Here is a 17,345-nt window from a genome sequence, read left to right as displayed (position 1 = left end):
AGGCAGCTCCTTAGGGCTTGCACAGAGGGTGCTCTCTGTACCCTCTGTGGCAGAGGGAGAGCAGGAGAAGCCAGTGGGAACTGGAGCTGCACAGGCAGAACTCGGCGCAGTGCTTGTGAAATCTGCCCTATTTCATGTCTGTGAAGTACTACATCACAGCTGGGAGAGATTTCAGGCGAGCTTAAAGGTTTTTATTGTGCCATTTAGTATCTTATGTATGGCGCGTTTCCCTCTATTGCTTTATTAAAATAAACTGAATGGAAAGCTGCCTGTGGGCTACTGGTGATGGCCCACATTTATTGTGCTGAGCGTGGAGGGGATGCCGTGCCAGCTGCAGCAGTGCAGGCTCGGCATACAGTGATCCCCACCAGTGAGGAGGATGCTCTGTAAGGTACCTGGACGTCCAGAAGCCAGGAACCTCGGGCTGACACTCCACAGGCTTTGGCTGAGGGGGATGGAGGCCAGGCTCAAATTGCTTATCCAAATGCCATTAAAAATGCAAATGGATTCTTTCTTTCCCTGGGCCAGAGCAGCATTAAAAAGGAGGCCACATCGTAAACATTAATAAAGTTGCATTGGCCAGCAGGGACATGGTGTGGAGAGGGAGCCAAGAGAGCTCTTTGCAGAGCTCCATGTAAATGAAACGGCTCTTCTCTTTTCCTTTCCTCAGGCTGGCAGCCTGGGTGATGCTTTAATCCAGAGCAGTGGCATGGAGCTGTACAGGATGGCTGCCCAACTTAGTTCATGGCTTGAAGTTCAGTGAGTGAAGCAGGAGCTGAGCATACCAGAGCAAGATTCACCTAAACAGCAGTAGCTTTAAAGCAAAGTTAAGCACTAAGCAGGTTATTTCTTCCTGCCCCAAAATGTGTTTCGAGACTTCCCTTAACGTGAGTGCCGGTGCCCCTCAGCCATCAGCTCTCCATGGCCATTGTGTTGAACAGGCTTCTGCCTTCATCCTACCCAGTGCCGAACCCCAGAGCTTCCCTTGGGAAAACCTGGGTCAGGGCCACACAGATCCCCAGGACAGAGCTGCCTCCCACAGCAAGGTGACTCCTCCAGCCCGTGCTGCGCTGTGCATCGCCTGTCTTGCAGCGTCAATAAAACCTTGCTCTGAGCAGCTCTGGCTGGAGAGAGGCGAGCGAGCAGACACAGAGCATCTGCATGTTGGAGATGTTATTTTAATACCTTATCTGTAGAGCATCAAAAGCAGTGCCAAGTACACTAGAGATCTTGCCAGCTGCAGCCCTTTGAAGGTCTTAAAGGCTGTACTGTTGCAGTGTAATAACACACAGTGCTACAAACTGCCGTGAGATAATGGCCTGTTTTCAAGGGAGGGAAAAGTGCGATCTGCATCCCTCCTGCAGCAGGGCGGCTGTGCCAGGTGGGGGCTGGAGAGTGGCAGCCCTTGTCTTGGGGTCAGCACAGGGGGATCCTGAGGCTTGTGGTGCTGCTGGCAAGCCTTTCTGGGGAAGTGAGCATCCATCTCCTTGGCTGCAGCCAAGGTGAGCCGGGAAAGCGCTCAACGCCATGGTGAGCATCCTGCCTCGTGTGAGAGCTGGCTTCATGCCCCTCCTGTTGCTCTGTAGCAGCCAGGCAGGGTCCAGTGCTTGGTGACTTGCTGTGGGCAAATCCCCAAGGATCCATAATCAGCATTAATCCAGTGTCCCTGAGTCTTGGCTGGGCTCTGCTACGTTGGCAGAACAAACAGGACTGAGGAGAGGTGAAGTTGCAGCAGGAATCAGGGCTGAGCATCCTTCCTTTTCATCCCAGCACTGTGTGCTGCTGGAGCTGCTCTGCTCTCACCCTCTGTTCACTAACGCTGTTTTCTGCAGAGGAAGTGGCTGGCTTTCTTATCAGCACATTCCCATCTGCAGCACAGGGAGCAGGAAGCCTGCGAGACTTCCCAAAATTCCCCTGTGGAGTTTAGGACTGAACAGGCTTGAAAAGAAGCTGCGGTTGTCCCATCCCTGGCAGTGCTCAAGGCCACGTTGGACACAGGGGCTTGGAGCAAGCTGCTCCAGTGGAAGGTGCCCCAGCCCATGGCAGGGGTTGGAGCTGGATGATCTTTAAGGTCCCTTCAACCCAAACCATCCCGTGATTCTGTGGTTCTATGGCATAAGCAGTGTCTGCTGGGGTGACAACAAACTCAGGTTTTGCTCTTCCCTTGCTGTGTCCTCTCAGTGCCTTGTGCGGCTTTTGCTTGCTGAAGAAGGTGCAGTAGCTACTGGCTTCCTTGTTAGCCTTAATGGGGCAATTGCTGATTGAGCAGCATTTATTTGCCTAGATGAAGATGTTGCAGTGAGGGGAAATAGCTGCTGGTGGCTGTTTGGGAGGCACCTCGGTGGGAGCTGCTGATGGAAGGCATCCCAGCTATCACAGGATGTCCTGCCACTGCCTGCGGCTTCCTGGGGCATTTGTTCCTCCTGCCTATGTTAGCAGTGATCTTAAAGCAGAGACAGTGAGGACCAAGCAGGACTTGGTTATTTTTGTTCTCCCTGTTTTAAAATAGACTTGATGGATGCAGAGCGACTTCTTGTTGAGGTTGTTGCTTGCAGGGAGTGGCTGCTGAGCCCTGCTCAGCCCCTTGGACCCTCCTCCTGGCCTCTGTGATGCTGCTGAAGGCTTGGCCATGCAGAGCTGGTGCCTGCTGCTGTGCTTGGACCACAGACCCCAGTCCCTCCCCTGAACCCCAGGGGAGGGTTTGGGACCCATGCTCTTCTCGTGACAGAATCAAACACTAAAGGCAACCTCTACCCTGCTTCAGAGCCGTTGCAGCTGAGCCCGTGTTCTGCTGGTGTGATGCAGGAGGAAGTGGTTGCAATACCAAGATAAAGTCCAGCGGCTGCTCTCTGGCTGGGTGCAGGGGCAGCAGCGCGGTCCCACATCCCAGGGGCTCCAGGAGCCTGCCTGCCTATGGCCTGCCACACCGGAGTGTTCTCTGGCTTCCCACCACACAGGAGCAGGGATGGAGCTTCATCTCCTGCTGCACCTCAGGGCCTGTGGCTCTCTCATGGGCTTGCAGGCTCCAAAACGTGCTGGATGAGTTTGGGAGACCTGCCCGTTGACCAGGTGGAAGTGGAAGGGCTGAAGGACGCTCTGGGTCTGATCCTTGGGCTGTGGCTTGCAGAGCTGGGGCAGAACATCACACGCAGCACTCTGCAGGGGAGAAAGGCCAGAGGGAAACTGAGAAGTGTCTTGAGGTTGTCTTGAACCCTCCCATTTGCCTTCTGATGGGTGGCATGCATGGGAGGGATGTTAATGTCTGTGCTGTTTGTGCCTGTGTTCAAAGCACTGTCAGGGTGGAGGGTTCCTGCCCTCTGCAATGCTGGGCTGGTGCTGGTGAGCACTGGGTTATCTGGGGAAGGCAGCAGAGCACAGACACAGCAGCGTTTCGCTGCAGGAAACCCAGGCCGGTGGCACAATCGCACGACACAGTTACAGCACTTAATAAATCCCATGTAGGAAGCTTCACCTTGCAAAGACCCTGGATAACTGCTGCTTTCAGCTGTACTCAAATTGATCTGGTGCTTGCTGTTCCTGGGGGTTCAAGGAACCCTTCAGACATCACTTGGAGTATAGAGAACAAGCTCCCAAGGTGCAGCCTGCCCGGATGAAGCCGGAGGCAGCGCAGGGAAGTCATCACTCTTCCTATCAGTCCAAACCCACAAATGAGTGTTGCTGCTGTATGCACGGCGATTATTTTGTGCCCTTCCTGGAAAGCAAAGGGACTGTGCGGCAGCTCCAGTGCGGTTACAGTGCTGGGAACATGTGGGGTGTGGATGCTGCATGGTGCGTGCGATGAATGCAGGGAAAAGAGCTCCTTCAGTGATGCGAGGAATGAAGCCCCTTCTCTTGTTCTGAATGGATTTACTTCACGCATCTCCCCAAACTGGGATTAGTCTGATTTATTTCAAGGCTGTTTTTTAGGAATAGAGCGAACACGATTATAGACCATGCTGGTTTTAGCAGTAGACAAGTGCCTCCCAGACTTGGCAGGAGCTCCGTGTTCGTGTTGATGCTGCTCTTGATGTTGCCTTGGTGAAAGACCTTCAGTTCTTCACATTTTGGGGCCAGTTTCGAGCTCCAGCCTGGGTTCACCTGGTTATGAGTGTCTGGAGATAACCTGAAGGTGCTTGGGAAGGCAGAAGTGATGCTTCTGGCCAAGGGTGCTTGAGAAGTTTCTCACCCATGCAGAGGCTCAGCTCTGTACCCAAAATAGAGCCTCTAAAGGAAACGAGTGCTTTATCTTGCACTGTGTGCTCAGCATAAATTCCTCTTGCCATAGTGTTCAGGAACAAAACACGGCTCAGTCTGTCCCTGGATCTCCAGTGCCATGGAAAATTAATGTTGATATCAGGATTATGACGGCTCTTGGCCAGAGGCTCATGAGCGCTGTGAAATCCTCATCCTGCTTTGATTCCATCTATGGGTTTCAGCGTGCTGCAGGTTCAGGAGGAAGACATGGTCTGTTTGGAGCACTTCTGCACCCCAAGCCACTGAGGGGCCTTGGGGCAGTTGATGTGGGGACACCACTGACAGTATGGTTATGGGTCAGATGCTCATGTGTCATCATAGGCATGAGGCTGACCCTGGTCCCATCATCCTGAGATGCTCTGAATCTACACAAGCTCCATGGTTTATACAGGAAGCTGGTTTGATGCTTGCCATGTGTAGAAAAGGCTCCTTCATCCTCTTCCCTTAGCTAAGTGTCCCTGTTCCCAGGCTGGAGCTGCCTGTAGGGTTGCTCACCCATGGCTTGTGGTGCATCACTGAGGCTTACGTGACACCAGCTCTTTTAGGCAGATGAAACTAACCACAGTGGATTTGTGCAGATCCCATTGCCCTCACAGGGCCCTTGCAGACCCTGCTGAGGTCCCAATGGGAGCCCAGAGAAGAGAGCCCAGGTCTCCTTGCAGCCACTACAAGCACCTCCTGACCCCTCTGTGTACCGGTGACACCCGGTTCCTCCCCAGAGGCTCCTCTGTTTGAAGGTGTTTGAATGACACCTTTTGAGAAGCTGCCTTGTTTCTGCCATTAACTTCCAATCCCATTTGGGAAAGCATCACTGGGGTTGCCTTGGTTGTGTCTGGCAAGCGTGGCAGGTGCTGCTGGGGTGAGCATCTTGGAACGCTGGTGGGGCAGACACAGAGCCAGCGCTGTGGAAAGGGCAGGCAGCGGGGACAGAGGATGGAGTGGCTTTTCCCTTGATGCCACAAAGGTTGTGATGGTGCAGAGGAGCTGATACCCACTCTGCTGAGCAGTGCCAGCACTTGGGCTTCAGGGTGAGCTGGAATTGGGGCAGGGTGATGGGACACGGAAGCGTGTCGGTGGTACGTGGGGTCAGGATACATGCACCAGCAACTGTTTGAAGGCTGAAAGATCCTTCCCCAGCCTGGCGCCCTCAGAGCCTCCTTGCTGGCTGGAGGTGAAGGTGGTGTTTATCTGAGCACTGCTATTTAATGGCTACGCTGGACTCTGCCTTTGGAAACAAGACGGTTCAGATAGGAGAATTGAAGGCGGCGGGGATGTGAGGAAGGAAATGGGATGAAATTCCCCTCTCTGTCTTGGAGATAAGTGACAAAACTCAGCTTTAACTCAGTTACATTATTAGCGCTTTGGGGACTGGCTTTTTATCTTCCCTAAATAGGATTAATACACCGTTACGAACGCGTCGCCTTCAAAGCGGGCGAGCAGCCATCTTCCAGGGCTCTGCGATGCAGCAACTGGGATGATGATGGGTTACCTGCACCCCGACTGCCCCCTCCCAGTGGCTGACTTGTTCTCTGGGCAGGATGGATCCCGCTGGGATATCTGCCGTATCTCTGCCTGCTCTCAAGAGGCTGGCCCCGAGTTTCAATTACAATCTTAAATTACCAGGTCACCGGAGTTGAAGTAGGTCTGCCAGGGTTTTAATGATCTCCTCTCTTGTCGTGTGCAGGGCTTTGGGGTTTTTCCAAGCCTCCTTTCCATCCCTGCGCTGAGAGCGTCGGTAAGGGAGCACATGGCAGCGGTGGGTTGTGTAACTGGTGCAGGCGAGGCAGGTTCCGAGAGGAGCTGGTGCTCATCCTCCAGGGGCTGCAGCAGCTTTCCACTGCCTTCCAGCGCCTTCCGAAGAAATCCAGAACTAATTGCCAAGACTCTTTAATCTGGTCCCTCGGGGCCTGGATTAATCACAGAGTGCTTCTGACATCGCTCGCTGGTGGAGATGCTGAGGGTGTTCTGTGGGGTTGGGCTGCATCTGGAGCTGTTGGGTGGGTGTTTCTGAGCAGAGCTGGCTGCAGGCACTGGGCTGTCCCCCAGGCTGTCCCTAGGGACTCATCTCCCCTTGGAGAGGGACCAGGCTCTGAGGTGGATGCAGCAGTTTCCTCGATGCTGCCTGTCCCTGTTTGTATAAGGTAGAAACTGAGTTGGTCCATTGGTCCTGCATCTTGAGAAGCCTCTCATCTTCCTACCCTCAGCCAGTGTCTGGGTGCTCCTCCTCTAATGCCTGCCATTCCCATCAGCATCCCTGCTTGCCCCCATGGTCCAGGAGGTGCAACCATCCTGCTCCAGCTCAGCACGGGCTCACCCCCGAGGCCGTGATGAAGTCCTCTGTGTGCAGCATCGTGATTTGGGCCTTTAAGAAGCAGGTTAGAGGAGATGTTAACATGGAAAGAAATAAATTCCAACTTGCAAAATTACCTGTTAGTGCTGCTGCAGCGTGTCACCTGGCTATAATGAGAGATTAGGTAGGGAATGGCATGTTTCCCTCCCGTTCATTCAGGGCCGGTGTGTGGGCAGCTTCCCGGCTGGTGCAGTTTTGTGCGTGGGTCTCTGCAACAGCACCTGGCACAGGAAAAAGGAGCAGAGAAGAAAGGTGTCTGTGCCTCATGTAGGGAAACACATTGATGGCTTCGTTCCCCTTGCTTTGAACTCCTCTGCTGGCCCCAGCTACATCCCAGGATGCTTGGAGAGCAGGAGTGGATCAGCGTGGTGCCTGCACCGTGCGTGGTCCACGTGGCTGCCTCCATCCTGGTGCTGGGCGTGCAGCTCTGCTCACTGCAAACAGCCTCTCTGTACAGGCTCCTGCAGGCAAGATGTTCTGCTGGGGCTTTTGTTGGTCTCTCAATAGCGTGCTTGTGGTGGGACTTGGCTGTGTACCTGCAGCACCATCCCTGCCTGCATGGGGGCTGGGAGGATGGAGCAGCTCCCATGGGGTGCCTCTGGATGCTGGGATGAAGCGGCTGGGGTGCTCTGCTCACTGCTCCAAGCAGCTTTATCAGCCCAAAGTACATGGAAGAGGAAGCAGGAGCTGGACTTGAGCCATGCCCTGGGTGGAGGGACCCTCTGCCCCATTCAGTGAGCCCTATGCCAGAAAGAGCTGCACAAGCCGGGTCAGCAGCAGTGTGCTTCCCGGAGCAGCGCTTCCGAGCATCCCCATCCCTGCAGCCTGGATGTGACTCGAGGTGTTTCTCTGGCACATGCAGTGGGAGAAGGAAGATCTTTCCCTGATCCCAGCTCTAACGCTATCACCATCCCCTTCCCCACCCACACCCATTGCATTGCCAGGGATGATTGATGTTCCTCATCCCGCATGGCTACAATACATTCATTGTCATGCAGAGGGTGTTGTCAGTTCATTACTGGTATTCTATATAGAACTGCAGACTTTCTTCAATGTTTTCTTCTTACGTACACAAATCCCTCTACAAGTGCGTGGCTGGGCTCAAAGTACGTGACCCTTTCAGAAAAGAAAGGACTATTAAGGATGTCTCTGTTGGAAGTGAACAGCAGAGCAACCATCCTGCCCCTGCTCTTCAGCACAACTCCTGTGGGCTCCTCCTGCATGGCAGGCACTGCATTCGCTTGATTTCTGTTGGCAGGGTCTTACCTTGGGAAACCACAGATGTCACTGCTACCCCCAGCTCTGGCGCCCGAACACTGCCTGGTGCTGGAGGGATGTTCCCTGGTGTTGGAGGGATGTTGGATGGAGCAGGGAGGGAGCTCTGCTGGAGCAGGAGACCATTTGACCCTACACCTCCTATAGGGTCTCTCAGCCCTCCAGTTGCAAAGGAAACAGCAAGGTGTCCTTGTACAGTTCTGCAAGGCTGTGTTGTCTTTGTGGTTTTGTGTTCTTTGTGTTTTCTTAAGTCCTTAAATAATGTGGGGAAATCAGTGCCCAGAAACATTGCTTGTGCTTTTAATGGATCATAGAATCCCAGACTGGTTTGGGCTGGAAGGAACCTTAAAGCTCATCCAGTTCCAGCCCCTTCCATGGACGGGGGCACCTTCCACTAGAGTCCTTGCCCCAAGCCCCTCAGCAAATGTGGGTGCTATGGCTGAGGGTTGGGGCAAAATTGGGGTGCGCTGAGTTCATGTGGCCCTTGAGCATGGGAAACACCACGAGAAAGTGGAGGAGCTCGAATAGTGTATAGACCATGACAGGGTTATGAGGAAGGGGCACAGATAACTGATAGCATGTGGGTATGTGGAGGAATGAAGGTAGTGATGCTGTTGCTGGATGCATTGAGAGCTCCCTTGGGTGTCCTGCCTGCTGCAGCAGTGTGAGCAGAGGCATGGGCAGCAGATTCCCATCTGCCGGAGGTGCGGAAGGGCTCGGCAGCTGCATCCGAGCCAGCCTGCTCTTGGAGATGAGGTGGGTGCTGCCATGCTGAGCCATGGGTGGGAGATGCCATGGAAATGCGGATGAGCACCGGAGCGTGGAGACAGCAGAAGCTGAGGCTCAGTCATCTGTAAGCTGCAGGAGAGGAGATGATGGCATCTGCAGGAGCCTTCCAAATTACCCGGAGCAAGGAGCAGTCCAGATCCTGCCCAGGAAACCCCTTGGCACCAGAATGCATTTTCCTCCCTATCTCGGGCATCACTAACGCAGGAACGTGCCTGGATTGTCCCTAAACTCGTGCAACTCCCGTAGGAACTGGGGGCAGGGTACAGCCAGGCTGGCACAGCCGGCCTTTTGCTCAGCACTGGGGTTTGTGGCACATCCTTCTGCTTGATGCCATTGCCGAAGTGCTGGGGGCTTCACCAAGCTGCTGCTGGCACAGCTGGTCCCTGCGGCACATCTGGCAGCGCCGCGGCTGCCTCCTCCTGTGCCGCGCCGGCCGGGAGCGTGCGCGGGGCTGAATTATTCAACGTGCAAGTGAGTCTGCTCGGCGGGGCTGGGAGGGAGCTGATGAAGTATTTAACTGCTCCCCGAGCCGGGATCAGGCTCTAATGCAAAATTAATGCCTTTGTGTCTCTGGAAATAGCTGCAGCCCTGGGGTGGGTGCGGGTCAGCATCACCAGCACTGGGACATGAGTCCTGGAGAGTGGCTCTTACTGCAGCATCCTTGGTCTCTTCACAAAGCTGGTGTTGGCCCTTTTCCCCTCCCAAAGAGCAGGCAGTAGATGAGCAAGGGAGTTGGGTTTTCTTTAATACCCAAAGGGGCTCCAGGAAACCTGGAGAGGGGCTTTGGACAAGGGCCTGTAGGGACAGGCCAAGGGGAATGGCTTTAACCTGCCAGAGGGGAGACTGAGATGAGCTCTCAGGCAGAAGCTCTTCCCCATGAGGGTGCTGAGGCGCTGGCACAGGGTGCCCAGAGAAGCTGTGGCTGCCCCATCCCTGGCAGTGTTCAAGGCCAGGTTGGACACAGGGGCTTGGAGCAAGCTGCTCTAGTGGAAGGGGTCCCTGCCCGTGGCAGGGGTTGGAGCTGGAGGAGCTTTAAGGTCCCTTCAACCCAAACCCTTCTGTGATTCTTGGAGACCTGAGAACACCGCCTGCAGAGTAAGTGGGAGATGCGATCAAAAAGCCTTGAGCTGGTACCGGGTGTTGGGGCAGACAAGGAGCCTGAATAAATCAGGATGTTTCAGCCTGCCTTTTCCCCAGCAGGGATTTGCACAGAGGATTCCTCCTCTTCAGGCACCTAATCCCTGTCACTGAGCTGCTCGCATGGAAGGCTCAGTCTTTCCCGCAGCGCTGGGGAAGGGCCTCGGGGGCCGGGATGAGCAGGAACATCCTCCTCTCCCTGTGAAAACAGGGAATGGCATCAGGCAAGGGGCTCCTGGGGAAGGGATGGCAGGTCCAGATCCTCTGTCCATGCTGCATCCCTTTCCAGCAGCCAGCCTGGGATGAGGAATGATGGGTGCAAGTCCTGCTTGTGTTAAAGGGTCTTATGTGGTCCCTGCCTCGGGAGCCATTGATGGGGTGTGCTGGAGAGCGGAATGGACAGAGCCAGTTGGTTTTATAATGGCTGGAAGATTGTATAGCTTTAAAAAACTATATCCTGCTGCTTTACAGCAGAAATACCAGGAAATGCAGCTCTATCTCCCTGGCACTGAGTGACAGTTTTCTCAGTACTGATTTGCAGGGCTGGGCTTCTTCATATCTGTAATGAAGGTTTCTTTGTACCGTTCCTGCAGCATTAACTGGTCTGAATAAGACTTGCTCCCTTGGATTGAAAGTCTTTGTCGCTGTTCGGGGAATCGGAGCCTTCGTGAGCAATGAGGCTGCTGAGACCTCGCGGAAGGGAACTTGGGTGGCTCAGGCTATCCTTTTATTTACTATCTTTCCACTCCTCAGTCCCTGGAGCTGTTCCTGGTGGGTTTCCATAGCGGAAAACCACTGCCCCAAACTCCCAGGGCACAATCGCTGCGTCTCCCCGGAGCTGATAATGGGAAACCGCTCAAGTCTGATGAGGAGCTGAAGATCTTTGTTGTGTTGTAAGAACTCCGGAAAGCTTTCATCCAAAGCTGGGGATTAAATCCAAATAGCATAAATTTTAGCTCGGCTTCAATCTGTGTGCTCTCAGTGATTAGAAGCTGCAAAGCGCCGTCAGAAATTCAGGACTTCCCCTCCTGGAAGCCTTCTTTCCCCTTATTTTGTGATTACCACGCTCCGCTGGCTCTGCTTGATGTAGCAAGGCTCATTTTGTAACGTGGGAATGGAAAACTGTGGGCAAGTGCTGGCTGCGGTGCATTTCGGTGCAGCAGCGGGGCAAAGCCAGGCCCATGCGTCCGACCCCGTGGGTTTGCCCGGCGTAGGTGGAGCGCCACAAAGCTCCTTTAAAAAGCCTTTTTTAATCGCGTTTTCTCTCCAGTTTTGGCAATGCTCATTCCAAAGCTGCTTCCTGCATCTCGAGCTCTTGAGGCAGGGAAATGTTACCCGAATGAGAGCTTCCACAGGTTGTAAGGGAGCAGCCACGCACTGCGATACGCTCGAAATAATCTTTGAGCTTTGTGCTGTTGGAACCATCTGCCAAAGCACGGCTCTGTCAGCTCTCCGGGGAGGTTTGAGCTCCTTCCTGGGTTTGCTTTAGCGATGGATCCAGCTTGAACCTTCTTCTGTCTCTGTTAACTCTCCATCTGTCTGCTTTATTCAACATATCTGAGACTGGTCTGGGTGCCTCCAGCCCTCTCCCTTGCCCAGTGGAGGCGGGCAGAGGGCTTCCCTTCCTAAGGAACGTGTGTTCTGGGAAGGGATGCGCTGGAGGGAGGCATGGGAGGTGACTTCCCTGAATAACTCATTTTGTGAGGGACTCGGGGAAAACGGATTAGCCCTTTCTGCAGCACGCCAGGGCAGGGAGTTCACGCAATGAAATTAGAGCAACAAATGGAGATCAAATAAAAGGCAACTCCGCTTTATGTAGCACGGAGTTGCTAGGCAGGGTTCATTCCTGCAGGAAGTCATCTGTCACAGCGTCTGGGCTTGAGGGGGGCTGGATACCTTCCTGCCAGCTAACAATGTTCCATGTGGGAGATGAGGCTAATCGGATCCCATGGGGCAGCTCCAAGCCGATAGTGTGCAGGGGTCAGGAAATGATTTAGCATCTCCAGCCAGCCTGGCTCTGCCTGCCAGCACCTCGCAGGTCTCTGCTCTCCTGGCATTGGTGAGCCCTGGGCTGTGGGCCGGTGCCAGGGCCCTGTGCTGGTGGCCAAGGGCTCCTGTCAGGGCTGTTGGAGGCAGCTCTGGGGCTCTCCTGGGCTGTGTGGAGATGTGGTCCCATGGGTGAAACCATGCTGCTGCTTTGCCTCCAGCATCTATGACCCTTCACAGTCTCCCAGCACCTTGCAGTGGGTCCATAGCAACAGCAAGGCCGTTTTCCCACTCGAATATGCTTCTTGCATCCCCAAAACCTGATCCAGAGCAAGGTTAAAGTGGAAAAATGGGACCCCAAAATACCCCAAAAGACCTGCTCTGAGCAGTGTGTCCTGGCAGTAACAGCACAGAGATACAGCTCCAGTGCTTGGGTCCTGCTGCTGTCCAGGATGCACTCAGCAGTCTCAGGCACTTGGAGCTTGCAAATAAAACACAAACCCTGACACCCTCTGGGCTTTCATCTTCCTGGGGATACCTGTGCTCCTGTTGGGCTGCCTCCCTGGGTATTCTGCTGCCAGTGTAAGGAGCTTAAAGCTTTGCTAAAGGGCTTTTCCTGGGCAGGAACTGCTGCCCTGGGAAGGATTTTGTATTCTAAGAGCAAGCCTTTCAGCATCGTTGTCTCTTTGGGCAAACTGCCCAACTGTCTGCTTTTGGGAAGGCATCAGAACGGAGACGGAGCATGTGAGGTGAGCGTGGTGGGGAAACTCTTCCAGCTGTTTACATCTTGTAAACAGGAGAAAACACTCTGCTGGTGAAGGAAGGGGATGTGTAGGGGCACAGCAAATGGGTGCTGTTTGCTGTGACCAGACCTGGGGACACAAAGGCAGTGATACCTGTGATGCTCATCAGCGTGGGCAGGGCTGCTCTGCTCTGCTCCTCCCTGGGCTATCAGTCATGGGAGCCCCTCACAGGGGTGGGCATTGGCCTCATGGCTGGGGCTGCTCCCTGCACAGGGTGGGCAGGAAGAGGGGGACCACGCTCCTTCACAGCCCCTGAGAAGCAGAGTTGGGCAGCGCATCCCTCTGCCTGTGCTGCCCAAGCAAGCCCTGATGGGCATAAATGCTGGTCCTGTCACCCTGCAGTGCCTTTTCCTGCTCCCTTCCTCAAAGAGGTTTCTGCTGGGAGTGTTGAAGGGACGAGGGGGTTCTCCATTCCTGCAGGACTGGCTGTGCCATGGGACAAGCTGCAGCGGCTGCAAGGAAATTCCTGATTAGTGGCTCTGCCCAGTGCCTTACTGACGCAGACACTTGCGCTGGCTCCTGTGTGTTGAGCAGCTTCCATGCTATAATATTATGTGCCAGAGCCCTGTGCAGCTCCCTGGGTGCACGGTGTTGGATGTTCCCAACATCTCTTCCCCATGCTAAGGTGATGTACGTTTAAGGTGGCTGGAGGTCATGATGCTGGAGGTGCCTGCTCTTCCCTAACTGCACACTGGATAATGGCAGGGTCTGTCCTCTCTGATGGTTCACTTTGACGGTGGTTTGATTTGCTCTGTGCTGTTGACCTCACTAGACCAAATGTTGGTTGCCAGCATGGGGGCAAGACCTTGCCTTGCATCAGGGACACCCACAGAAACCCCGGGGCAGGCAGTGCTGGAGGGGAGCCATGGCCAAGGTCAGCGTGCAGCTCATCCTGCCCGACAGCGTGGGTCTGCAGTGACAAAAGCCCTTAGGAAGCAGGGGAATTCTTGCAGCAATACTGCCATGCAGAGCAGCCAAGGGCTGGATTTCTCCCTCCTGCCATTGCCGAGGACTTTGCAGCAGCTTTGTCCGCTGCAGTGATTTGCGGTGCTGTTCCGAACACGCTCCCGGCCACACGCTGCTGGATAAAGCTTTAACTCACTGGCCTGGCTGGCAGCAGCCAGTGTTAATGGCTGTTCTGCCTCTGCTGCGCTACACCCGCAGCCCTCGCTGCCCCAGGAGGTCCCCCCATGTCAAGGTGCAGCCAGACGTGTGCTCTGCAATGTTCATACTCCATGAGCACGTTTTGATGAGGTTTTTCTGCTCGGCAGCATCTGTGATCGCCTTGGCAATTGCTTTATGGTTTTTCTCAAGGGTTTTTCTCAGTGCTTTAGGTCAAGAAGCCCTTAAATGTTCAAAACATTGTATTGCAGCTCATATAGGCAAATGAGAAGCAAGTCCCTGTAAGTCATCTTTGTGGCAACTGAATATCATAGAATGAGGGAATGGTTTGAGTTGGAAGGGACCTTAAAGCTCATCCAGTTCCAACCCCCTGCCATGGGCAGGGACTCTTTCCATTAGAGCAGCTTGCTCCGAGCCCTGGCATAGAGGAATGGCACTAGGAAGTTCAGCCCAAGAGCTCTGTATTTCTTGCTCTGAAGTGGAATCCTTCCAGCTCCGCTGGGAAGCTCTTGCAGCCTGGATGCCGGAACCAGCTCCCGGCAGCGCCTGCGCCCAGCGTGCTGCGGAGCTTTATTGAGTTTATCCCCACACTTCAGGACAAATCTTTGCTAATAGAGTTCTAATTTCTTCCTTCCTGCTTCCCAGATGCCTCTGTCTCTGTATCCAATGACAGCAATGGTGAGCAATGTTTTCAAGAAGCTGTTTATTTGCTGGAAAGGCAAATGAGAGGCCCTGCAAGGAGAGGGTTCTTGGCAGCTCTTGTGCCTCTGAAAGCTCCTGGGTTTGTTCTTTTCACAACGAAAAATGGAAAAGGAGTTTAAAGCTGGAGGTAGCAGGGCACGATAAGGGGATTGTGAGTTCAATAGCCAACGTCACTTGCCTTTTTCTTGTTCCTTAGAAGTCTGATAACGGCGCAGCTGAAGCCTGCGCTGCTCAGCCTGGGTTATGTGCTTATCTGATCTTCTCATCACTGTTTCCTTTAGCATAACCACGGCTCTTGGGAAAGGGATGTGGCAAGTAAGAGAGCCCTGCGACAGAGCTGAGTTTGCTGCCCAGGTTTCCCCAGACAGAGGCAGTCTTTGCACATCTTTACTTTGCTCTCTTATCCCCTTTGCTCCCCTTGTGTATGGTGTCAGCCCTTGGAGCTGAGCTGCTCTGGGCACCCTGTGCCAGCGCCTCAGCACCCTCACAGGGAAGAGCTTCTGCCTAAGAGCTCAGCTCAGTCTCCCCTCTGGCAGGTTAAAGCCGTTCCCCTTGGCCTGCCCCTACAGGCCCTGGTCCAAAGCCCCTCTGCAGCTTTGCTGAAAATAAGATGCTTATTTTGCATTTAGGGAAGAAATTAGCCTTTAAGTAGAGTGCTTTGATTGCAAAACCAGGGCTGGCAGTGTCAGATTAGTGTGTGCAGTGAGGGTTCGGTGGTTGAAGGGATGTGGATTTAGTTCTGGATACTTAGGCTTGAAAGTCTGGGTAGCAGCCTGTTGGGATTAACGTTCCCAGAAGGGTGACTGTCATCGACTGCGTGCGTTGAGGAGAGGGAGACGTGTGTCTGCTGGTCTGGCAGAGGGAGGCTGCGGAGCTGCTGAAGCAAAGCAGGGCTGTGGGAGGGAGATGCCCACCTGTTCCATCGGTACACCGTTCCATTTTTGGACACATGCACTTTCAGCTCCGATCCCCACAAATGCCAGATTCTCCCTCTCTTCATACCCGGGGTGACCTCGGAGCGTGCGCTATGGATGACAGCGAGCTCCAAGTGAATAGAAGGGCTCCCAGCCCTCCTCTGCTCAGCACTTTGCCTCTGCCTTTGCTGAAGTGCCTGGTCCAGCTGGTGATGTTCAGTGGGTCCAGCTGGTGATGTTCAGTGGGTCCAGCTGGTGATGTTCAGTGGGTCCAGCTGGTGATGCTCAATAGGGTTTAAAAACCTGCCACAGCTTTAAAGTCTTGACTATCCTAAGTCAGACATAAGAGCTCTTTGTTTTCCTAAGCTCTGGGTTGTCGTGGTGCCAATCCCTTAACGTGTGACTGACACTGTCGCTGTCTTCTCTTTGCAGTTTGCTGCTTCGTTGTGCACAAGCGGTGCCATGAGTTCGTCACCTTCTCCTGCCCTGGTGCTGATAAAGGCCCTGCCTCGGATGTAAGTACCTGCTCCAGTGCCCTGGGTGAAGGCACAACATGGTGTTTTGTGGACCATGGTGTTTCACAGCGATTTGGAGACCGTGTTCTTGGCAATGGCAGTTCTGTGCTGTTATTTCACGGGCATCTCTGTTTCATTGTTATTCACAGTTGTGGGGGCTCTGAGATTCTGAGACACTTAAAACGCTTTCAAGTCATCCAATAACTTGCTCTGGGAGCAGGGAGAATGTGTGGGAATGCAGAGACGTTTCCGTTTGGGGTTGAGTCTGCAGCTCCCTTTTGTCCCTCGAGTCACAGCCTCAGTTTCCCTATTGGTAAAATGACATTTCCAGGTTCTGCCACCTGAGCTGAGGTTTTAGGTTTGGGCTTAATTAAGATGAATGAAGCAGTAAGGGCTAAAAAGCTGCCTTAAGGCTTTGGCTGATGTGCCCTGGGCTGAAGGCGACTCTCTGGCAGGGTCTGGTTCAGTCCTGATCGATTCCTTTCGCCACAAGTGAAACACCTGAAAGCATTAGCTGTCATTTAAGATGCTCACAGTGCTGCTAGACTGGAGGCAGCCTGGGCAGTGTGCCTGAGCTCATTCCTCCTCAGCTCATCCCTTACTCTGAAGGCATCACTGCCCCACATCACTATTGCCACGTCGGTCCTGCACTGCCCCATGGTTCAGCATTACCTCCTCCTCACTGCAGGGGTCTCCTCACTAAAAGCAGGCGCAGGTTTTCAGTCTGTTCCGTCTCATCTTGCAGGCTTAACTCAACCTATCCATACGTTTGTTCTTCCCAAGGGGGGAAACACAGCCCACAGGCACATTTCATGCCTGTGATTTGCATCATCGGTGTTGCTGCGTTTGCTCCGACTCCCCCAGAAAGCACAGCCCAGACCGGGCAGCACCGTCAAGGACAGCAGGTTTCCCGGGAAGCCCCGGTTTAGGTGTGCCTATTGGAAAACAGCATTGCTGTGCTTTAAAAGACCAGAAAACCACCCGAATTCCCACTAAGTCAATCCCCATCCCGGATTTCACAAGGCCTTAATTTCCCGGAGCATCCCCGGGCTGCGAGTGGGATTGCTGGAGCAGCATTGCTGCCTGCGGCTCCGCTGCCAGCGCCTCTCGGGTCTGTCTGGCAGTTTGTGTGTTTTCCCGTGGAAACTGGCTAATTTGGGGAACTGCTGGGAGGGAAGGGAGCGAATTGGGGAAACGGCAGCGCTCCGCAACTCTCACCCTTCAAAATAGCAGCAGTGGGAGCAGGCGGTGCAACAGGCAGTGAGGGTTGTTTAGCTGAGGCTAACGCACGGTGTCAGTCGCAGGGGTGGTGACAAATGGGGGTTTTGGGGAGGGGGGGTCAGAGCTGGGGGCAGCCGCTTATGGCGGGGGAGAAGGAGCTGGTGTCTGAGCTGAGCCCTGGCTCCCATCCCTGCCTGGGCCGTGGTACCCAGAGGAGGTGATGGCAGCGGGCAAAAGGCCACCAGCTCCATGGCTGGAAGTGGCCCCTTGCTGCTGC

General features: G+C 54.1%; 2 protein-coding genes across 3 annotated transcripts in view; both read left to right on the top strand.

Moving 5' to 3' along the window:
* Positions 1-17,345, top strand: part of PRKCB (protein kinase C beta) — a 104,745-nt gene that overhangs the window by 24,085 nt on the left and 63,315 nt on the right. For both annotated transcript variants that reach the window (XM_062614762.1, XM_062614761.1), the window contains exon 3: positions 15,765-15,847. In XM_062614762.1, the coding sequence (XP_062470746.1) occupies positions 15,765-15,847 (83 nt within the window). The remainder of the gene's footprint in view (positions 1-15,764; positions 15,848-17,345) is intronic.
* Positions 1,205-17,345, top strand: part of LOC134161691 (E3 ubiquitin-protein ligase RBBP6-like) — a 150,199-nt gene continuing 134,058 nt past the window's right edge. Inside the window, exon 1 of the mRNA XM_062614766.1 lies at positions 1,205-1,209. The gene's annotated coding sequence lies outside the window, so the exon portion shown is untranslated. The remainder of the gene's footprint in view (positions 1,210-17,345) is intronic.

This window comes from Pezoporus occidentalis, unplaced genomic scaffold (assembly GCF_034315485.1).
Source record: "Pezoporus occidentalis ecotype Australia unplaced genomic scaffold, CSIRO_AGI_Poc_V1 ctg178, whole genome shotgun sequence".
Taxonomy (NCBI): Eukaryota; Metazoa; Chordata; class Aves; order Psittaciformes; family Psittacidae; genus Pezoporus; species Pezoporus occidentalis.
This window is presented reverse-complemented; position numbering and strand designations above follow the sequence as displayed.